This window comes from Poecilia formosa, unplaced genomic scaffold, assembly GCF_000485575.1.
Source record: "Poecilia formosa unplaced genomic scaffold, Poecilia_formosa-5.1.2 Scaffold56, whole genome shotgun sequence".
Lineage (NCBI taxonomy): Eukaryota > Metazoa > Chordata > Actinopteri > Cyprinodontiformes > Poeciliidae > Poecilia > Poecilia formosa.
Genome location: NW_006799995.1, coordinates 896,662 through 920,133, shown reverse-complemented (window position 1 = coordinate 920,133; position 23,472 = coordinate 896,662). Strand labels below are relative to the sequence as shown.

The 23,472-nt window shown below is 40.4% G+C and overlaps 1 protein-coding gene across 6 annotated transcripts in view; it reads left to right on the top strand.

Moving 5' to 3' along the window:
* The window catches only part of si:dkey-178k16.1 (band 4.1-like protein 1), a 45,711-nt gene that overhangs the window by 19,738 nt on the left and 2,501 nt on the right, over positions 1-23,472 (top strand). For 2 of the 6 annotated variants that reach the window (XM_016672112.1, XM_016672111.1), the window contains exons 4-23: positions 3,404-3,508; positions 5,251-5,293; positions 5,406-5,481; positions 8,345-8,563; positions 8,673-8,760; positions 8,857-9,009; positions 10,118-10,215; positions 11,952-12,127; positions 12,235-12,467; positions 13,049-13,087; positions 14,872-14,901; positions 15,612-15,767; positions 16,855-17,829; positions 18,998-19,048; positions 19,618-20,067; positions 20,193-20,414; positions 20,512-20,571; positions 22,366-22,455; positions 22,564-22,644; positions 23,295-23,411. In XM_016672112.1, coding sequence (XP_016527598.1) covers positions 3,404-3,508; positions 5,251-5,293; positions 5,406-5,481; positions 8,345-8,563; positions 8,673-8,760; positions 8,857-9,009; positions 10,118-10,215; positions 11,952-12,127; positions 12,235-12,467; positions 13,049-13,087; positions 14,872-14,901; positions 15,612-15,767; positions 16,855-17,829; positions 18,998-19,048; positions 19,618-20,067; positions 20,193-20,414; positions 20,512-20,571; positions 22,366-22,455; positions 22,564-22,644; positions 23,295-23,411 — 3,462 coding nt within the window. The remainder of the gene's footprint in view (positions 1-3,403; positions 3,509-5,250; positions 5,294-5,405; positions 5,482-8,344; positions 8,564-8,672; positions 8,761-8,856; positions 9,010-10,117; positions 10,216-11,951; positions 12,128-12,234; positions 12,468-13,048; positions 13,088-14,871; positions 14,902-15,611; positions 15,768-16,854; positions 17,830-18,997; positions 19,049-19,617; positions 20,068-20,192; positions 20,415-20,511; positions 20,572-22,365; positions 22,456-22,563; positions 22,645-23,294; positions 23,412-23,472) is intronic. The other 4 variants (XM_016672113.1, XM_007553338.2, XM_016672114.1 and 1 more) reach the window with 4 other exon arrangements.

Genomic DNA, 23,472 nt, shown 5'->3' with positions numbered 1-23,472 from the left:
ATCAAATCTTGATCAAGTTTATTTGTATGGCACTCACATTAAAACTAACACAACTGTAATAGTGATGCACAATATATTTCAACAATGCTGTCTGTAGAAGCCATTGCATATACAGTAATAAATGAACTATATTTTGAATCTACTCCTCTTGTGTAAGACTCTTGCCTTATGTTTGTGTAGAGGAGGCTTTGTCAGTTAGTTTCTGAGGATATGTCAAATGTGACCCAATCCGATTTTCTTTTCTCCCAAATGTGGCGGTTATTAAACTTGTCAATGGCCATCAGAACTGCTCGATTCTGATCTTTTCGTGACCCCAAAATCCTATTTTTTGCCATTTCTATATGTGGTGCTACATCAGACGTGTATCCCATAGTTTTCAAAGCATCAGCAGTCTGAGCAGTCTTATCACCTTTCATTCGACTTTTATGTCGTCGACGTGAGACGTGGATCGTGGCTGCGCACCAGAAGGAGCCAGGCGCACTGAATCCAGGCATAAACAGTGGCTGAAAATTGTAATGATGGAAATATGAAGGAAGTCTGTCAGTGGAGTACATCGCCTCACACTTCCACCACTGCTGATCCGACTTCTCATCCAAAACAGATTTCTCTACAGAAGTTGCAGGGCCATTGCCATTTGCTGTGCTTTCTTTTTATTACCTTCCTTTGTCTTATCTTGTGACAGTACTGTCAGCTCCCATTGGTCAATACTTTTAAAATCGCTCCACAGACGGCAGCATCCGTTATTTATTACATACACAGTGTGCAGCTGTGAAACCGCTACGTTCTTCTTCTCTTCTGCGCATGCAGGTCACTTTTAGTTGAACCTGGTCACACAGAAGTTTGCCGTCGCATCATTTGTAGTACGAACAACCACAAGAAAAACTATACTCGCCATCCTCATTTTTAACAAAGCATTGTGTCCTATTGCAGTAAATTTTCTCGTATTTATGGAGTGGGGTTTGTGAGAAAAGTATGTGTTTTTGGTTCTGTCAGAAGTGGGGTGGATGGTTCATGAATACGATTGTTCTATAACGTGTCTGAAATATTTTCTGTTTAAGTTTACTTCAATTAAAAACTTTTCACTGCACATACTTATGTTAGAGGAATTGTGAGATGCTTATTGTGTTGTTTTCACAATATTTAATACCAACTTCGTTTTGATCAAAATTTAGCTTTGATCAACGGAGGAATACTCCTTTTATGTAGCAGTGCTTAAACACGTGCTGAGCGCCTGTCCTCAGCCTTCCTGCACCTGTATGTAAGAGGCAGAATTACACTAAATGGCTGACAATATAATCCTGGCAAAAAACGAGTGACAGAAATGTGAATTCATCCAACTGGTGTGACGACAAAATCTAATCTGCAGTACCTGACTTGGTTCCTGTGTTTGGTTCCTGTGGAGACGAGATGTTTGTCGCAATTTCAATTTGATCGAAAAAATGCTACACTCGCAATAAAATCTCAGACGGCCGTTAATCAGTGTTACTCTCTTTCGGTTCTCACACACGGCAGCCTCTATGCAGCAAAATCAAACTTTTTGAGACAAATTGCTCTGCACAGCTAAATTATTCATCCTACTTGCATCTTTTAAGGTTATGCTCACTGTAATTCCAGCTTTTCTCTCAACAAAGGTTAGCATTAGCCTTGTAGTAAAAGGAGACGGAGGAAGTGAGAGGGCGTGCACACAGACTAAGGGGACCTATTACTCCTGTTTCCATGGTAACAACTGCTTGGTTGCCTTGTCGCCGTAAGAGCCAGGTCTCCCTTGGAGATCAATCTGGTGTGTGTGGTGTGTGTGGTGTGTGTGTGTGTGTGCTCTCTAACAGTGTGTGTGTTTGTCTGTGCCAGCTCTGCTTGCTTAACCCACGCAGGCCTTCATTTCAGCCCTGAAGAGCCTGATATAAGATGGGTGTGGTCTGTTGCAACGCCGCAAGATATAAAATGCTCTTTCAACCCTTATATAGTCATAGAAGCCTTTTCACTTGCTGCTACAACTCGGCAGGGAGGAAGTCGGACTCCAAGCACAGTCGGAGTGGATTGGAGTGGATCGGTGACAAAGCTAATTTTCATATTTGATCTAATAAAGACCAAGTGAAAAATAATCAGATGCATAATTTCCAGCAGTTTTTTTTTTCTTTTCAGCAAAATTTCAGTTTACTTGTTTTAAAATTGTTCATGTTTAGAAACGTTTACCTGGTTTAGCGCACAAATATGCTGTCCATCTGACCATGTCTGGCCTTATTTTAACTCATGATGTCTTAATGCAGTGACAGGTTATGATTATATGTCATGTAAACAAAAACATTAAAGATAAACCAAATATGGGAGAATAGAGATCTCATACGAACATACAGGACAAGTGATTAAAATCAAATGGGAGTAGGCACATGGGGCACACAATAATTTTCTAAATGTGTATATAAAAAAATGATCAAATATGGATGTTTGTAAGCTTACATAATACAGAAACAATTAAAGAAGAAAAATACAAGTAGGTTAATTGGGACTAGTATAATTGTTGTTCACCACCACTTTTTCACATTTAATGTACACAGCGGGAGGAAACGGTGGGATATGAAACCGGCTTACTAATCTTGCATTATAATTGTCATCATTATTAACATCATTAGTAATCTGCAAAGTGAATACTTTAAGTTCAGTGGAATAGTAATTTGTACCTTAGAGTATAACAAAGAGTTTGGTGTAACTTCTGATTAACTTAACATGAGGTGAAATAATATTTATACAAAAGGCTGCAAGAGAGTGCTTTTGTTTTTTTTTTGTTTTTGTTTTTTTTATTGGTGCACATAATACATAATTCTTGCGGTGCAAATTTCCTTAGAAACTACAGCAACGCTTTCAAACGAGACCTGAGTAACAAGATTTTCAGTGAATAGCGTTATGTTGCATACTTATTGATTCTGTAGGAATTGTTCCCGAACAGCTTCAGAATATAAAAAACACAAGCAATTTTCCCTCTTTGACTTTCAGCTCTCTGAACAAGCTTAAGCCACTCGAGTACCTTGTTGTAGAATTGTTTTAGTAATTATTTTAGTTCCTTTGGTTAAAGTGTTATTTTTTGATCCTGTAATGGGCATTATTTTTTGTTGTTGTTGATCAAGTCTGGTTGTTTTAAAATGTCCTAAATAAAGTTTGTGTTGGTTTCTGCTTCAATGATATCTAACTGATTTACACATGCCTTTAATGTGCAGCAATTTGTCATTTCCATGCTGTATCATGGGGACATAATGAGGAAAAACTACATGGGATATGCATCACAAACTCTCTGCCGAATATGTAGTATTTGCAAACCCTTAAACTCAGCCTTTTGATCTTTCCTCCATTTTCTTTTTTGGCTATGTGTGTGTGCATGTGTATGTGTGTGTGTGCTTGTTTTTAAAAGAAATTTGCCAAGGGCCAGACCCTGCTGGACATGGTGTGTGGCCATCTGAACCTGCTGGAGAGAGACTACTTTGGCCTGACTTTCATTGACTCTGATAGTTCGAAGGTATGGCACAGAAACATAAACATAAAAGCATGCAAAAAAAAAAAGAAAAAGGGGGAAAAAAAACTTTAACGTATAAAAGCTGTAACAGCTCTCTGTATGCTGAAACTGAACTTTAACCAACTTAAACCTTTCAAAGGGTGGGTTGTGGGGGGTGTATTATGTAAAATCGACCTTTTTGAGCTTTGTATGATGTTGCAATGTTGTTCAAGGATACCTGAAGTGTTGCTTTGATTATTTCATGCATGTTTGAAAAATTCTTGAATCTCCTATGACAACCATCTGGGGTTGCCTAAACGCCTATTCACACAAAGCTCCTCCTTCCCCACTGATCTCCACCAGACTAGTGGCAGCAGCAATTGGCAAACACCTGGTGGAACTGCGAGCCTGCTGAGCTTTTCATACAAAGAACTTCTCAGTCAAATGCTCCTAAAATGGTAATGTGGAGAAAGAAGCATTGCTCTGGAGGCATGCTGAAGGAAGAGTGCTGGAAAGAGCAGGAGCTTCTTAAAGAGACTGGGAAAAATTTCAAGCTGTCAGTTAATTTAAGACGGAGGTTCCCAAACTGTGGGGCGCGCCCCGTGGGGGCGGGGGGAGGAGCGCCGTGCCATTGCAGGGGGGGCGCGGGAAGCCGTCTGGATGAAAAAAAAAAAACATGACCACTCTATGCGCTGGGTTTTTACCTTAGAATGGCCAACTCTCTGTTATTCCTATGTCAATTTGATACAGTAGAGGCTTCTGCTCTTCCCATATCTGTGTCCTCTGAAACTTTTATCAACAGTTAAAACTGTTTAATCCGTTGTTAACATGTCGTAACCTGGTTTTCCGAGCCGCCTTTAAACGCACCATGAGCGCTACGACACTCGCGCTGGGTTTACACCTGTGAAGGAGACCTGCTGCTGCTGTGCGGAGCTACAGGTGTGTTAGAATCACGGCAGCAAACCAGCTAAACGCAAAGAACTTTTCACAGTTTTTCCCCAAACTAAACGACTGAGTTGAGTAAAGCTGTTGGATGCAGGTAAAGTTAGCTAAAAGATGACTAGCTAGCTAATATCAATACATCACCGTAGCCTGTTAAGCTATGTACATTCATACATACCCTCCCCTCACCCCCACCGCGAGGTCAAAGACACATCATAGAACCAGTCAGCTATTTATAATCCATAGGGGGGACCCAGAAAATGTTTGGAAACCACTGGGGGGGACAGGAGAAAAAGTTTGGGAACCACTGATTTAAGACATGTTTGATATTTAAAGCACTTTTATAACAACTGAAAGTAATGTACTTAATTTTGCTATAAGCAAATATTTTGTTTTAAAATTGATCTTCTTTCTAGCTTTTTAAGCCGACTAGCTTACCTGTCTCATTTTTCCAGTAGTAGAGCATTGATACCTCACAGCTCTTTTAACAGTGGGCTGCTAGTGTTACACACATGACCTTTAATGTTTTAAAATGTGATCAGGCAGCTTGGCTTTAAAAAAAAAAACAACAAAAAAAACTGCAGAGGATCTGCATAAAAGCCTTAGTGAGATAGTGAGGTGGCAAAATTGAAATCGGCTTACGTTTTTAGTCCAACTATTGGCACTTTTCCATGATGATAGAAGTCTTTATCAAATCTCTAGCATTAAAGTATAAAGCTTTCAACAAGATGGATTTTAAAAAGGAGGAGCAGTGAGAGTGTCCTATGAATATGGATGAATCTGCGTGGGTCACGTTTCTAAAAAGTCTTTTCTGTACTTATCAGAACTGGCTGGATCCATCCAAAGAGATCAAGAAGCAAATTCGGAGTAAGTCTTGTGAAAATGCTGCTCAGATATGCAAAGACTGCAAAATGTGCACACGTTGCGTTTAAGAGCAGAGATCTTCATAAAATATCTCTGCTGCTGGTTTTTCCCACAGTTGGTTCGTGGACTTTTGGGTTTGCCGTCAAGTTTTATCCTCCAGACCCATCTGTTCTGATCGAAGACATCACAAGGTTGGTCGGAAGTGTATTTGCCTGTATTAGCGATTTTTTTATTTTATTTTAATTTTTTTTATTATTATTATTTTTTTTTTCTTTGAATGCATTGAAGCTCTTTGAAAAAGGTATTTTAGTTTTTAGCCAAGTACAGCTCATACATTTATAATGATGTGAATAAGTTTCATATTTTCTCTTTCTCTTCTTAGGAATTGAAAGTTCATCATTATATTGAATTTTTTTTAATACAAAAAGTGAAATATTTTAAGCCTTTTTGTTTTCTTGATGATCATCATTATAATAAAAAAAAAGTAAAAACAAATTTCAGGTCTCAGAAAATTTTAATACATTGACATAAATTATATAAGATCTAGAATATTCTCAGAGATATCAGGCATCCGCAAAACATGTTCATCTTGATGCACTCACTGCTTGGTTGGGCCTCCTTGTGCATGAATTACTGCATCAATGTGGAGTGGCATGGAGTTGATCAACCTGTGGTACTACTGAATTTTAATACTTTTTCAGTTCACTTGTGAAGCTCAAGCAAGTTTTTGAATAATTTTGACAATCATTTCAAAGTTGCAGTTATCCTTCTTGCTAATGCACCTTCGTCCTAAGAAAAGAGTCGAGGTTTTGGTAGTGGTTTATATGCTGCAAGGTCTTTAAAAAAACAGTTTTGCCTGAAGTGGCATAGACAAATGTTTTTGCTGTTACTGTTACCAGTTTGATAAGCCGCCTTATCTGTGCACAGTTTCCAGAAAACAGTTTGTATGTTTAACTTTACATGGCGAGGAAGGCTTTCGTCTTCCTCCACCTACTTTATCTAACTAAATGACCAAGGAATAGATCAGTTTTTTTAGTTTTAGTCATCCAGTCAAAACACACAAAAGCCCAGAGATTTTTTTTGTCTTTTTGTATTTAGGCTTTCTGAAATATTTTTTACATAAGTTTTCAGGCTCTTTGTTTTGTTACGGCTCAGCAACTCTGTGTCCTACTTCTGTCAGTAGTCTTTCAGTTGCTTCTGCAGTTTGACGTCGGAGCATTTTTGTCCACCTGAATTTATGGGCACAATTATGAGAGTTTACGTGGCATGGGATGTTCTTGTGTAACATCATGTGAAGAAGAAATACTGAAATAAAAACTGGTATGGATTATGTTAAAAAATTGTTCGCCACTTTGATCCTAGATCGTCTCACAACTTCTCAAAATGAATCTGAAAAGTGGATACTTTTATTTTCCAGAGAACCGGACATGTCACTACAACTTTGTAAATTGATTGCAATCCAGATGCATGCAGATTTTTGTATTTTGCAAAAATAAGAACACATTTTAAATCATTCAACATTTGCTAGCATCGAAGAAAAAATTTAAACTTCAGATCCTTTATCAGCATCTGAGAAGTTGAAGGGGAAGGAAGAACTTGGCTTATTTCTGAAATATAAATAAGGCTGCGATAATGAAAAATCTTGTGTTGGCATATTGGTAAATACCAGTTGTGTTGTAGGTAAATAGTTTTCCTCTCATCCATCTTTGCTTCCATCACTCTGCGACCTTTAGCATTAAAGGCGACGTGCCGGTGAGCATCTGCTGCCAATAAACTCGGTCAACTACCTAAATATTGCATTAGCATGAAAAATGCAGGCTAAAATCTTGGCATATATTGGCCAACTATTATTGCAGTCCTTTGTGATATGACTGTTCCACACACTGATATTGCAGTGACGATTAAAATGCGCTACATTGCGCAACACTGATTACAATAAATAATCCTGATTTAAATTGGGAAAGGTTGTGAAGGCAGCTGGAATCAAAAGTCTCGGGACCACTTTTGTGATCAGCCAACTGAGCCAGCTCCAGACTGCAGTCACAGTTGAACAGGGGGGGAGCCTTACTTTTACTTTTTCTCAAACTCATCGTAACATAATTAACATCTAATTAACATTAAAAAAAACCCATAAATATTTACATCTACTTGCTATTTCCTTGAGGCGGGTGTCGCATTCCTGGATCAGCTCTGAATCATCTCTGAAAAATAGATGGAATTTAAGACATTATTACTCGAAATTATTTCGATTTCAAACGAATCTGAATTAGATGAAGCACCTCAAAATCTCCTCACCGCAGCAACTTCCCCCTGGGCAAGAATGTAGCTGAATGATGAGCCATCTGCTCTTGAGAGTTTGGTTTTTACTATGCGTCACAGTTTTGGGGCTCTCTCATTTCGCAGAAACATAATGGCATAATGGCATGTAAAATGTGTGCTACGTTATCAGTTCAATCACCTTTTTTTTTTTTTTACGGCAAATCACAAATCTAGCATTTTCTGTTTGGACACAGTAACTCTCATGTCATGCGTTGAAGTTTGTTGATTCTAAAAATTATACTGCCTTGATTTTTTTTTTTTACATTTGTTTGGGGGGTGAGAAGCACGCTGTTGACTTATTTCATCACCGATTAATTTGCACTACTTTGCATACCATAAACAAAGTTGCCTCACAGCTCAGCGGTTACTGGCAAATTAACTCCCACAGACCTTCAAAAGAAGCAGATGGAAGCCAAAGAAATAATAAAAATTTCACTAATGAGCCACATTGAGATGGCTGCCTCTTATAGACGGACCGCTACGCGGGTGTGAGATTCAGAGCAAAATGTTTGCATCACTTTGATATCTTCCGCATATTTAAAAGATCTAAAATGTTTATGTGCCTCATTTCTGTTTGCTGACCAGCCCTCGCTTCCCCAGAGCCTCACACAGCCCTAGCATTCTGATTCGAGATCGACAAGAATCGAGTTGCTGATTTTCATAGCTTTGAGCCATTTGTTTGGAATAAAGTGGTTTCTGCAGCTTTTTATTTCCGCCTCCCCTGCTGGTTCCAAGGTACTACCTGTGTCTGCAACTGAGAGACGACATCCTTTCCGGCCGCCTCCCATGCTCGTTCGTCACACACGCGCTGCTGGGCTCCTACACCGTCCAGGCCGAGCTGGGAGACTACGACCCCGAGGAACACGGCCCGGACTACGTCAGCGAATTCCACTTTGCTCCAAACCAGACGCGAGAGCTGGAGGAGAGAGTGATGGAGTTGCACCGCAACTACAGGTCAGAAAAATAAAGCTGTGATTGCCACCGTGATGCCAGTGTTTGGATCTGAGGAGAGAGTTTGAGGAGACGAGAAACAACCGATCCTCTTTTGGGATTTATTCCGTAGGGGGATGACTCCAGCCGAAGCAGAGATGAACTTCCTTGAAAATGCTAAGAAGCTCTCGATGTACGGAGTGGATCTGCATCACGCAAAGGCAAGAGGAGATTTCTCTCATTTCCTCTGCTGAAATCCTGCATCCCCTTAATGCCCTTTTTTTGATCTTCTTTGACAATCTATCTACCTTCCCCAGGATTCTGAGGGAATAGACATAATGCTCGGCGTTAGCGCAAACGGGCTGCTCATCTACAGAGACCGCCTGAGGATCAATCGCTTCGCCTGGCCGAAAATTCTCAAGATTTCTTATAAAAGAAGCAACTTCTACATCAAAATCCGTCCTGGAGAGGTAAACAAATCTATGAATACATTTTTTTTTTCCCTCCACATTTCTGTGGTTTAACCAGAGTTCACTACACCATTACTGCATGCCCAGACTCACAATAAACCCCCCCTAAAAATAAACCACACAGCCACTGATGCAAGGCTCGTGGATGGAGAGATTATCGGGCAAAGAACCAAGATCGCTTTTTTTTAAAAATTTATTTATTTATTTTTTATTTCATGGGTTCACAGTTGTTACGATTACATCATTGCTCTTCTTGGCTGGTGCCGAGCAGCATAAACACTCATTTCATGGTTTGGTAAGTGTTGCTTCTGTGATTTATCTGGCGCAAACCACCTTAACTGCTGAGGGCATTACTTATCTCCTTTAGAGCTACCTCTGTGAAGACGGAGTAGATGCGTCTTGATTTTCTTCCTGTAACTTTAAATGTAATTAGGTTTTGGAGTCGTCAGAGTTTTCCACATTAAACTCACTTAAGTTGTTATGATTTTCCTTCACTCCTCTGCCTTTTTGGATACTACTGACTCCTTTTTTTCCCCCCCCACTGTTAAACTGCTTCTGACATCCTTGCGGTGAAAACCAAGGCCATTTTATGCATTCACTTTTCCTGCACATCTGTCCTCTTAAGTTGGCTGTCACTTCAACTGTGCCTTGAGGATTTTTTATTTTTTTTGTATATGAAGGAATTTTTATCCACGACTGTCCCTGCTGAATTGTTTTTTTTTTTTTTTGCATGAACAATAGGTGACCTTCTCACGTGAATGGATATCTCTCAGCCTTTGAAGACCCGTTACTGCTAATAACTATTGATTTGACAGCATCTTCTCTGCACACCAGTGAACCTTAGTTGCTGGGTGCATAAATGGGTAATTTATGAGCTGGCTTTAGACGGCAATGCGCCGAGAGACAAGCGAATACAGTTGCACGAGTAAATAAAAAGGAGAAAAAGATGGATTTTTTTTTTTTTCCTTTGCTGTGGAATAAACACAATTCATCCTGCTGCCATTCATCCACCTTTCCACACACCTGGTTCCCTCACTCTCCTTTTCTTCTTCACCTCCCTCCGTCCCCACTGTCTTCACCACCTCCACTTATCTCCCTCACCACTCAGTACGAACAGTTTGAGAGCACCATAGGCTTCAAGTTGCCCAACCACCGGGCCTCGAAGCGGTTGTGGAAGGTCTGCATAGAGCACCACACCTTTTTCAGGTAGGATAGACAGATTCACTTTCTCAGCACTTAATTCTTTGCCTACTGCATGAATGTTGACGCTTGGCATGCCGCAGCTCAAATCACTGTTGACTGAGGTTTCAGACGTCTCTCTGTTCTTCGTAGACTGACTTTTGTATAATCTTGTAAATCAGTAGTTCTGCTTTTACCAAAAAAAATAAATAAATAAATAAAAAATCTTTGAGGTTTTCTTTTGAATTTTTTAAAAACTTTAAACAATTTTGGGCTTTGTTTTGCACTTGACTCTTTTCAGAGATTTTTAAACAATCCCTTTAAGGTATTCGAGGATGAATAGCTACTTAACCCAGGAAATATTTGGCTCAAGGCACAATTTATATCTAGTTCCTATATGATAAATATAATATATTCAAATTAATACAACTCAGTCAGTAAGTCAGTCAAGCAGATTGACTGACTCATTGTTGAGCATTCTGGATGTGTGTTACAAACTGATGCCAGAACATAACTTGAAAAATAGTTTTCTTTTTTTCCACCAACAAGGTTATTTTCAAACAGCTGTTCAGTGAAAATATCAGAGGATGATGCACAGTGTCTAATAAAGTCTGTAAGAAAGAGTTATGTGTTGGAGAAACTCCCAGGAGGGATCTTGATCAAACGCCCAAATCACCTCAACAGGTTCCTTTTGATGCAGATGTGCAGCAGCTGTACTCCAAATCCGTGGTGTGGAGCAAAGCCCACATTGCTGCGGACGAGGCCCTAATCAATCTGTTCATCTCCTTTTCATCCTACCATCAATGTGAGCAAGACACAAATAGCCCCTGGTAGAGTCTCTAATGACAAATTGGACTTTGAGAAGGGCTCAGACTGCGGGGATTTCCAAAGTCCTAATGGAAACTTAACACTGAAGTAGGTGAACCTCACCCAGAACGGAGAGGCTGGGCTGGGGCATCCTCCTGGAGCCGGGCTGTCTGGGTACCAGGCTGGCGACTGATTGGTGGTGGAGCCTTGGTTCCTGAGGGAGCCAAAGGTCAAAGAGAAGTAGCTTTGAAATCTATAATAACAGCAATTAATCCCTGTGAAAATTAAAATGCGAATAATAAAAAAAAAAAACATCAGAAAACATCCATAAATAATAAAAAAAAAAAAAAGGTTTATAGTATCCAGGTCTTACCAGAAGTTACTCAAGAGATTTTTAAATTGGGATATCAATGCATAACACGATGCCCATCAAAAAGGAAAGTAAGGGCAGCAAAGTCTGCAGCTCAACTGAATTTAAATTATCGAAAGGAAAGATTTGGATGACAGTTTATCTACTGAGGAGACCAGGAGAAAATGCTGTCCTGGATTTGCTGATACTTGATAAACCGGCACTCTATGAAGGGATTCAAAAGCTCCCTGTTCCCAGCCCAACTGCCTGTTATTCACCACAGTAATAAAAGGCTACTTGTAACTTGCTACATTACTACTTCTAGCAGCTTTTGGGGAAAAAGTCATTTCTGCTCCAGTTCTGACCAGCATTAATACTCTGACAGGTGAAACTATATCATTATTTGCATCAAACTGTCACCAGAACATTTTTAAAAAGGAGACCTGCTGTCTAATCCTGAAGACCAATGCACATCTAATGTCATGTGCTGTTTGTTACACATTTAATTAAAATCTAAAATGTATATATAGATATATTTTTTTCAAAGTAATTAATCTCTAAGTTTTATATATATATATATAATATAAACTGAGGTTTATTTCTACAGGTTGGTTTCCCCAGAGCCGCCCCCGAAGGGCTTCCTCGTAATTGGCTCAAAGTTTCGCTACAGTGGGCGGACCCAAGCGCAGACGAGGCAGGCCAGTGCTCTGATCGACCGCCCGGCCCCGCAGTTTGATCGGTCCGTCAGCAAGCGGTACCTGCAGCCACGAAGCATAGATGGAGGTTTGAACTCCAGCTCTGTCCGCTGTCTGTGCCCAGGTTTGTGCTCTGGTTGATTGTTCTAGAGGAACTTTACATTTTACTGTTCCTCCGCACTTCCGTCTCCACAGCCTCAGCTTTAGGTGACAGTATGGATCAGCTGTCTCAGAGAAGCTCTAGCGAACGCACACAGTTTATGTCCCGGGAAGACCTGGATCAGGAGGGCAGCCTTGACCTGGACCATGACCACTATCTCTACCAAGACCAGGACCAGTACACGGACCAGGAAGCGGAGCACCAGGATGGACAGAAACAGCCAGTGGGAGCCATCAGCTCGACGCCCACAAAGGCTTTGGAACTCAAGGTAAGAAAAGGTGGATTCAAGGCCAGAAACCGCACAGAGAACCATTTTCAGGCTCCGCGGCTCCCAGTTCTCAAAAAGCTCAAACGCGTGGATACAGTGTGAATTAATTATATCGATCCTCGAGAAAGTTCTCATTAGCCACCGCCTGTCAGTCTGGAGAGGAGACGAAATGATCCACTGAGTAAAACACTGCGACTCTAAGAACCTTGGAGAAGCTTTGAGAGCACCATTGAAATACCATTCGAAAAGCTTTCTGCAATTTTGCCCATCGGTTTTAAAATACTGCATGAACTTCTCATTTTCTCCTTCACAATCCTTTTTATTAAAGACACTAATCACCATCCTTTTGCTTCTCTTCTCGGCCTAATATCCTATATTCTTATAGGACCTTTAAGTCTTCTCTGCTCACTACTTTTTTTTTTCTTTTATCTAACTTGACTTCTTTGCTGCAGATAGTATTTGTCACACTTGCACCCTGCCTCATGAATCTTCTTCTCTTGCTGCTGCACTCCTAACATACTTCACTAACCTCAGCTGCGTTTCTCCTACATTTCCGTCCTCTACCTTGTCCTTGCACCCAGGATGAGGAGCCAGGCATTCCTATAGACACGAAACCAGAGGTATTTTGGTCACGTATCTTTGTGTCTTTCTGTGGTTGTTTTTAGGTCATGCTATGTTACTCTATGCTTAAGCAGTTAAATGCCTGTGGAAATATTTCTATTCCAGGATTCAGCTAACTGGAATCCATGGAAGCTGCATGAACTGATGTTCAGAAGAACAAAAAAAAAAAAGTTATTGTTACGCGTTTATTTACATTCCACTTTACATTTTATTTTCTCCCTGCGGTATAAGAGTTTCATTGGAAAGCAAAAAAATGATTCAAACAAATTAATAATGTTTATGCCACAAATTCAGCAGTGGGCATTTTGACTGGGGTTTGTGTTCATTCCTAACGAAGCAAAACTGGCTTTGTCGACACGTACTGTTAAGTCATACAGATGCAACTTCAGCGCCTTGCAAAACTATTTGTGTCGTCTTTGACTTTTTTCTCATTGCAACAACTACAAACTAAAGATTTGAATGGGATTTTATGTGATAGACAAACACAAAGCAGTGGAAAATTTTGAAGTGGGAGGAAAATGATTCATCGGTTTCAAAATAACTTTCATGCAAAATCATCTGTTTTTAGTTAACAGTGCAACATATTTACTCTGACATTGTCTAACCTCATAAATTCAGTTTATTTTTGTGTAATTTATTCTCAGTATTAAAACAATTGTCTTTGTAGAGCACTCATGTTTTTATTTGACCAAAAATGAACAAGTAAGTCTCGGTTACTAAGCAATTCTCTGTTTTCAGCGTCAGTCTGAGCATTGTGTGATCAGTTGCAAAAAAATTAAAATAAAAAAAAAAATGGAAAAGGTATGGCACACCAAAAGATAGCTTAAAAAGTAAGACTGACCTAAACATGAATCAGAAACACAGCTGAGAGAGTAATGAGTTGGGGGAGAACTAAAATTGGAAGCTCAAACAACAAAGAGGAAAAAGTGCAAATCAATGTGAGGAGGAAATTTGGTGGTATAAAACAATAAAAAAAAAAAATCATATGAAATGGTGTGGTCATGTGTTGAAATGATCCAAAGTCTAGACTTAAATCCAGTGGAGAGTCTGTGGCAAGACCTTGGATGTTTCTCAGGTCCAATCTGACTCAGTTTATTCGATTTTGCATAGAAGAATTAAATTCCACCACACACTTTTTAGAATTTAAATTTTAAAAGCATTTTAAAACACAAATCCTTTCCCAATAATATACAATACTTTGTCTTAGTCTGTCACTTAAATACATTTAAATTTATGCTTGCGACATGTCAAGATATGAAAAAAGCAGAAGAACCGCAAATATTTTTGCCAAGGCTGTGTGTGTGTGTGTGTGTGTGTGTGTGGGTGTGTGTGTGTGTGTTGTCGTCTTTTGTCAGACAAACGACCATTCGATTAGCACGTTATTGGACTTCTCATTTTGTGGTTTGCTCTCATCAAATCGTTGGATAAAGAAGCACGGGAATAATCCTCTCTCAAACACTCGAATCAATAAGCGACTGCATTAATTATCATTTGGCTGACACTGAAATGGATTGTCCCCGTCTTCTTGGCAGAACATTATTCAGCTTAATAGTCTCGAGTCAGAAGTCCTCCCTCTGCTGCCAGATGGTAACAGCTGTTTCTGTCTGTCACTCTGGCTGCCCGTTTGCCTGTTTTCACTCACCTGCTGCATTTTACCTCTTTGTCTCTGCACACATCTGTTCCCACGCGTCGCCCCTCAAACTCTGCTGCTTTGCCCCTAAAACCGCTCAATCCACCTCGCCCGCTTGCACACCCCCCTTCCCCACCTCATCTGTCGGACAAGGATGTGGTGCACCTTCGGCCCAAACAGGAGGTACTGCTCGTCCTCTTATTTCTGGCATGTGCTGTGTATGAACGTCGTCGGGAGTTCTGTGTTGACGAGTTTACGTCTGCATCGTTCGCTTGTCAGATGCACAGCAAAAATAAAAGAGAGTCCAGTTTTAAAGCTCCCATCGCTGTGGTGCACGTAGTTGTTTAATGCATCACTTTAATTCGTAATAATGGTTCCGAATGTCAGTTTCAAAGATGTTTGCGAGTTGAAGAGCTCTTATGTTGAATAATAGACACGTATTGGATTTTTACAGAACTCAATTAGCTCCGGCTTTGTGTAGCAGAGATAACGACTTGTCTTTTCAATTGCTAAACGATGTTTTCTTTTATTTTAATTCTGGCTGCTATATTAAGACGTATAGACTCATTTTGACTCAATAACTCGAACAACAATTCCTTTCTAAGTGGACTTTATTTCATCTGCAAGGGTACAAAGTGGAACCATATCAGTCACTGGTCATGTATCAAATGCATATAGTTTGCATATTTTTTGAAGAACATGATGCAACGACCTTTGTCGTTTTAAACGTGATATAAAATTAAAGTTTGAGTCGAGGAAATGGAAGTTTTTTTTTTTTTTTTTTTTTTTTACAAATCAAATATATTTAGCTGAGTTTAGACATGGTAACTGTGTTTACATTTCTAGCGACCTGGGTTAATTTCTGTTCATGTTGTCCTTTGCTGTCCGAGCAGCAGTTTCTGGATAAGCCGGAGGACGTCCTGCAGAAACACCAGGCCAGCATCAACGAGCTGAAGAGAGCTTTGAAGCAACCCAACAGCAAGAAGGCGCCGAGAGAGAAGCGCCTGCCTTCAGCAACTCCTCCTGCAGGAACCCCGGAACGGAAAACGGTACGACTCGCTTCCTGCTCTTTGCGCTCACTTGTTACGCCTTTTATTTCTTAATCATGTGATCTTGAATTGACTCACAAAAGTCCTCTGTTCATATTAATTGCAGGTGTAAATGTCCAAACCTGTCACAACTCAGGTTCAACTAACACAACTAAGTTAAATTTAAATATCATCAATTGTCCTCACTCGTAGTATTTTGCTGGATTGGACATTTTAAATCGAAACCAAATGTCTGTCTTCTTTTAATAAAGCTCCTTATAAAGTCTTTGAATGCCTGTAAGTGGTTAATTAAGTATTTGCTGAATTAATCACTAAGTCCCTGCTGTGTCAGCCACCTTAAAGGTTCAGCAGGCTATGGTGAGTAAATCTTCATTAGTGCAGAGTGTTTGAGGGTTGCAGCCTCATACTGAGTTCTTTCAGGGTTTGGCCACCACTGCTATTGTACAGTTTATAACAGTTTCTTAACTCTTGAGGGGGTGGGGGGGAGAAATCATATTTGTAGTAGACAAAACTCCATGGCAGCCGGGGTATTTGCATAGATTCCACTGTGAATGCTAGAATAACTTTAACACACAGACATATGGCGCTGTAATAATTTTCTACAGCCACGTCTCTTGATATACCATATGAATGAAACACAAACATATTGGTGAGGGTGTCAGGCCATGCTGTTTCTAATAATATCAAAACAAATATTACCTCAATAAAAATGAAAACGAATGAATAAAAATTAGGCAAATTTTTAAACTTTAAACATTTTTTTCTTTTTGCCAATTTATAAAGGCTTCACAATAAACCCAGTCCAGTGGGAAAATAAACGTTGGGTAAAAACCAATTACTTTGCATAACGTTCACGTTCAGATTCTTTAAAAATCTAATAAGTAGATTTTTAAATTACAATATTTACACTTATTTGGGAGCTCGATGTAGAGAAATATTAGGTAATAGTTTCATAGACCATATTTCTATTATTCTCATTTGGGTAACTTGAAAACTTGCACAGAACTTGACTCTTGGGGCTAAAGAGAGATTACTAATAGAGGATTCATTTTTAGGCTAATACAAACTGTCTACTCTGTCAATTTAGGCAACCAGTGATGCCAAATTGATTGAGAAGCAGGATGGGTATGAGACCACACTGGATTCTTACTTCAATGCAGAAAAAAGTGAGACCTCATCAGGGCCAGAGGCAATTACGAACAATTGCCAAACATCCAGGGAATGTTTAACTACTAAGCTGGGAACATCTGTAACTGACTCAGCAGGATGGAGAGATATGAGCAAGATGGAGGACGCAACTAACGGCCATCATGATTCTGCGTTAGTGAGGAATACGCTTCATGAAAATGGATATGGCTCTCCACCTGACAAGATGATGAATGAAATGAACAAAGACACAAACATTTCTCTGTACGAGCGTCGAGCGAAAAACAAACCCTTTGAATCTCTTGCAACTGTGGATTCCTTCCCTAAGGGCGACAGACCTAAAAGTGAGAGTGGCAAAAGGCACAGTGATGCTTGGAAAACGAGAGACCTGAGCCCCGACTCGGGGGAGAAGGATGGTAACAAAACTGTGAACTCGCATTCAGAAGTCACCAAAATAGCTCCGCTCAAACCGCAAAGATCAAAGAAGTCTTTGAATAAGGAGAACAAAGTTGTAAATCCTCAAACTCAAAGCCAGTCTGACAAAAGCGCATTTGGTGCTGCTGGGAATGGACAGATGAATAAACTGCCCTGCGAGTCAGGAAGGAGACACGACGATGCCACTGTGCTGCAGTCTTTGGAGTTGTATCGGCAAACCCAAGTTCCCCATCAGACGACGAGCGAGTTGTTATCACAGAAGGAGCTGAAGGACTGCAGAGATTCAGCGGGGACGAGAGGGAGTTCTCTGCATGAGGACAATTTTCCAAACATCTTAGAGTTTAGCTCCAAATTTCCCACTGCTCCCCCTCGCACCCTCCCTCTGAAAACGCACTGGTCTCGAGAGAGACCAAACAACATCGACAGCAGCCACATCCACCACCGGACCACCAGCCAAGAAACGGCCAAGAGAAAGCAACCGGTAAACCGCCAGTTCCTTCCAAGCCTGTTTTATCCATCATCGGAAACTAAAGCATTGCATGAGCTTCAGCCAGTGTGGTTTTCAGATCTTGTTTTCTAATCATCTGAATACAAAATAACATCACACACACGCATAATCCTTCAAAAGTCATGTGGCTGCTAATGAGAAAGCAAAAGTTCGCGTCCCTGCGCATCGTACCATTGACTGCCTCAGTTCACGTCCATGGGATCAGGAGCATTTTGCTTTCGCCCCTCCCCCCTACCCTCCCGTTTCTTCTGCAGAGCTTCACGTCTGCTCGGCCGTTTGAGAACGCTGTGGGCCTTTAAGCAAAGCTCATGTTGCTTAAGCTTCAGGCGTCCTTAACTCTGTCAACTTAACACATAGTCTCTCCTTCCAACAGCCTCACAAAGTGAAGGAGGTCGTTGTTGCAAGGAGTTCAAGACCTTTTCACCCTTTTTTTTTTCTTTTTTCTTAAAGCCTATTTTCACATAATTTAAATCCCTTTTTGCAAAAAAATAATAAAAAAAAGAAAGCTTTGAGCATCTGAAGCAAATGTTCTATCTTGGCACCTCTGTAGCAACAAGAAAAAAACTGGGGGGGGAAAAAAAAAAAAAAAAAACAAAAAAAATATCATGCAGAAATGCCAAGCCGCCTCAGGGCTGGGGTATTCATATGCTGCATTTCCAAATATGAATACATCTCCCCTGAAAGGGAATTTCTTTCTGTTTTTTTTTTTTTTTTAAATCAGATCTCTCAGTGCATGGCATTACCATTGCACTTGCAATCATTTTTGTTGATATAATCCACTGAATGATACTTCAAGTGCATGCTTCTGACAGCAGCTCTACTTTCTAAATTCTCAGTTGTACATTTAAGGAGTTGTGTGTTCATTTAATGAAAAGGAACTCGCCTGTACCCTGCATCCAGCGCTATGAAAGCTTACTCAAGTGCAATGAATAATAATAATAATAATAATAAAAATGTCACATTATTTACTAGAAATTCTACCTGTTACAATATAAGCTGGGATTCACGTGGAGCGTGACTTAAAAAAAAAACAAAAAAACTCCCAGCTTTCTTTAACTTCCCTTTCCGATATGCTTAAAAACACTTCCATCACGAGTCTTGTTTTAATGTTTTGCTTATTGTTTGTGTTTTTACTCTCTAGGACACGCCTCCGAGCCCTGCCATCCACGAGGAGCATTTCAGCGAAAGTTCAGTGAGTTCAGCACTTTGATTTGTTTGGCCATACGTCAGGCGAGAATGTTCACGCTTTTAAAGAACTGTTTGTGAGTTTTAATCAGTCCAGCACAAAAATTATGTTGTCTTGATCCACGTCCTTTAAGAATAGGCATATTAAGTCACTCTGATGCACGATCAAGACTTTCAATGTCTCAAAATTTAATGACTACCTCTGCCAACTGTGGATATCAAACATCAGCACAGAGCAGGTCATGTGACACAGACAGACCAGCAGCTACTGCAGTCAATAAAGTCTCTCCAACACTCTCAACATTATTATAAACAGTAAAATATACTTGGCTGGTAAGGGGAAAACGATTAATTCCTTTTTTTACACTATGGTGGGATTTCTGTGATGCTTGCTCATAAGAAAAGAAGCATAACAATAAAACCAACTAGTCAGAAATAAAATGTGTGACTTCTTATGGGATGGCCCGATGAGATTACTTACATGAGGTTGCTACTTTAGGTTTTCAAAAAACACATCCATAAATTAAAGATAATTTAAATGTCTTTTTTCTTTTGTTTGTTTGTTTTTCTCTATAGAAGGAACCATGGGAGAGACGCCTAGGCTCTGTGTCCGAGGATGACCAGGACCATGACATCCTCTACCTGAAGGAAACCCACCTGGGCATCGAGCGCAAGTGTTCCAGCATCACTGTTAGCTCGACCTCCAGCCTTGAGGCTGAAGTAGATTTCACCGTCCTTACAGATCTGCAAACGGGCATGGAGGAGTTCTCCAGGGGTATGTCAGAGTTGGGAGAGAGGGATCTTTCGCCCGACGGGGGGCTGCGCTTCGGGATCGACTTGCTCCAGCAGCAAGGAGCCCCCGAACCACCGCCTCCGTTAGTGTCCGCTCCTCTCGCCAGAGGAGCTAGTGGCAGCCCTCCGGCCAGACTTATTCAGGCTGAAGAGGTCCGACCAGATGTTCGACCCGAGGTCAGACCAGAGATCCGACCAGAAGTCAGACAAGATGTCAAAAGACCCGACGGCCAGGTAGCCTTTTCAGAAGCTTTATGCAGTAATTTTTGTACTCCTTTCCTATTGTTTGGATAAAATTAAAGTAGAAACCAAACCAAACCAAATCTTTTTTTTTTTTTTTTTTTTTTTTTTTTTGCAAGCCTGTTGTGCCTAAAAAACCAAAGAGGTCAGTGCCAGTGTCATCATCAGTGGACAGAGATCAGTCGCACAAAGAAGCCAGTCGCCTCCCTACAGTAGCGCCTCTGAGCAGAGAGGCCAGTGATGTCATGCCCACCCCAACAGTGAGAAAAACCGACACCAGGACAGAGACTCAGCCCAACGGGTCAGAGCTCACCACCACCATAGTGGAGTTCACAGATCAGGTTGGGCTCATGGCTTTTCGACACAATCAGAGCTTGAAATGTAAAGTTAGCTGCTTCGAGCTAAAAATACGTGACACTGATTGGGTCTCTGTTCCAGGATCACGGGATCACGTCGCTAAGCGAGGTTTCTTACTCTACGAGACAAAGCGTATCTCCAGTGAGTATAAACAGGACCTCGACCATTTAACCTGCCGTCCAATCACTTCAAAAGATGACAGACATGAATGCATAGAGGCTTTTCATTTTTAAACATCCGACATCACTTGCATACCAGAAACACTGAAACAAAAGCAGATGTTGACCTTAATCTATTTAAATGACAGCCCAATTTAAAACATGTGCACCTTATACACACAGCAGAGGGGAGATTAGGACAAAAACTGCTCTAACAACATGGCTTTTTTCATCGTTATGGAAACAAACCAGACTCAGAGTTTGTCCACAGCGAATGCTCTTATCAGGCAGCTTGTCTTGTGCTGGAGACAGTCGATTTTTTTATTTATTTATTTATTTATTTTTTACGATGTCTTGTGATGTTTTGGAAATATTTGTATTTATTATGACTCCAGAAGCACTTTGTGAAAGCATACAAACCTGTTTATATTTTGTCATTATAAAATCGTGGATTACTAGTTGAGTAAGATGAGAGCTGAATACCGTGCTGCAGCTCCAGCTGCCTTTAGGGCTTCTGTTCCAAACATCAGAGGTGCCTCAGCAGGGGGGACTCTAGTAAAGCTGCAGTAGGTAACTTTTATAAAAATATATATATAAATATATATATATTTTTACATATTTATTAAAACTGTCACAATACTCTGACAGCATGACAGGAGACTGCTAATCTATGCTCCTCTGACTCCTCGATGTGCTGCTTTGCCATCTGCAGAAATGCACTCTTTCTTGTCAGAAGCAGCCAATCAGAGCCAGGAGGAAGGTCTTAATGCTGTCAAATACAATTGTGTATGTGCTGCTCACACCTCCCTCACAGCACATACAAGCTCAAGCTTGCTGGTTTGCAGCAGCTGCTCTAATGGTAGAGAAGCAAACTAACATTCATGGCGGGCTCCGCAGTGGGGGAGGAGGTGTTGTGCAGCAGAGAGCAAGGGAGAGGGTGTGAGCAGCGTGTACACGAGTGCTAAGACATTCCTCCTGGCTCTGACTGTTACTGACCGGGAGCGGTGTATTTCTGCAGATGACTGGAGGACCACAGGGAGGAGACATGGGACCCAGATTTTTGCACGGATTATGCCCCGTACTATAAAGTCAGGACATGGTGACTGTTTAAATGAATATGCAACAAAAACACATTTTTTTTCTAAAAGTTATCTCCTTTAAAGCCACCCTAACATGCTGTTAGGAGAAATGACCTGAAGGACTTTGGGGAGAATCAAGTGTAATGAAGCTGTAGAAGCCTGGCCCCATGACAGGAATCCTGATTCCTGACACTTCACTAAGTGAAAGAATGACACGCCTCTGTCTGGAAAATATGAAGGGCACAGCAGACGAACAGGATGTGATGCAGCTTTATGTTAGACATCTGACCAAGTGTCTGAGAGCATTTCTGTTTGTTTCAAAGGAATGTACTAATAAACATTAATATTTGTTACCTTTGTCCATAAATGTGCACCACTGGAATTAGCAACCTCACTGAACACCACTCTATTATTTCTAATGCACTCCTTTGAAATGAAGTTTAAACAACAGAATTAGCACATGCATATTATGACTGCTGGGCTTTAGGGCTTGTTTGTTTGCCATTTAGGAAAGTAATTTGCTGTTATTTGAATGCAGCTGCAACTTTAATATGCATTTGGCTACTTAGCTATTGACAACTCAAAGAGGCTAATAATGGTCATTTCCATGGAAAGTCGCTAGCAAATGGGACAGAAATTTTAATAGTATTGTGCTAACTATCTTGTAATTTGTGTTTGGCTGCGTTTTGCTTTATCAGGTGCACAGAGGCGGTTTTGGAAGAGAGTCGGCTGGTTCGCCTATCCTTGTCGCTGAAAACGTTACCTCAGCAACCACTCATGTCTCAAAGGTACGGAGGTAGAAAAAAAAAAAAACACAAGGCACATGCAATCGTCTGGCATTTGTTGAAAGACTTTTATCTGCTAATCATCTACGGAGTGCCAACTCTGTGTTGCAGACGGTGAAAGGTGGATACTCGGAGACGAGGATTGAAAAGAGGATTATAATCACTGGAGATGACGACGTGGACCAAGAGCAGGTGAGACAGGAAAGAGTTAAATAAAACAGAATCCAAAAAGAAGGGAAGACTTGTGATCTGTGGAAAGGTCAGACTTGAAACACAGTTCAAAGTGGTCAGAAAAAACAAAAAACTGAAAAAAAAAAAAAACAAACTGAAAGATGATAAAATTGTCCATAAAGAGTTTTTAAATATATCCATATCTTAAAAGCAATTACAATTTATTATTTCACCTAAATTTGGAAGAGGAAATCTTGAACAGAAAGTGGCAACATTTTATTTATTGTGGGGAACAAAATAAAAAACAAAACAAAACAAACATTAATAAGTTACTAATTAATGTGCGTATTAATAGCACTTAAGCACTTAAATGCTCATTGTAACTTCTACAAGTAATGGAGTTTTCTCAAAATTAATTAAATTAATTATGGTGTTTTAGTTAGTAAATGGGCTGTTGCTAACTGCGACGTGACCAGGCTTTGCTTGAAATGCTGTGACAATAATAGCTTCTTTAAAACGACTAATAAACAGCTGAAACAAAGCGTTGCTGAAAGTGTGTTAATTCCAACACTGCCTGTGTGTTTCATGTAAACTTTAAATGCATTTTGAACTGAAGCTGAAAATCTTTATCACCTTGAGCGTCTCACACAAGGCTCCTCCTGTCTTTGTAGGCTCTGGCTATTGCAATACAGGAAGCCAAGCAGCAGCATCCAGACATGCAGGTGACCAAGGCGGTCGTCATTAGGGAAACCGAACCGTCTGCTGAGGAGCGACATGGCACCACATAGGTACAGCTGCTGTCTGGGCTCTGACTGACGCCTCTGTCTTGAAAGGTTGTGATTGTGGCTC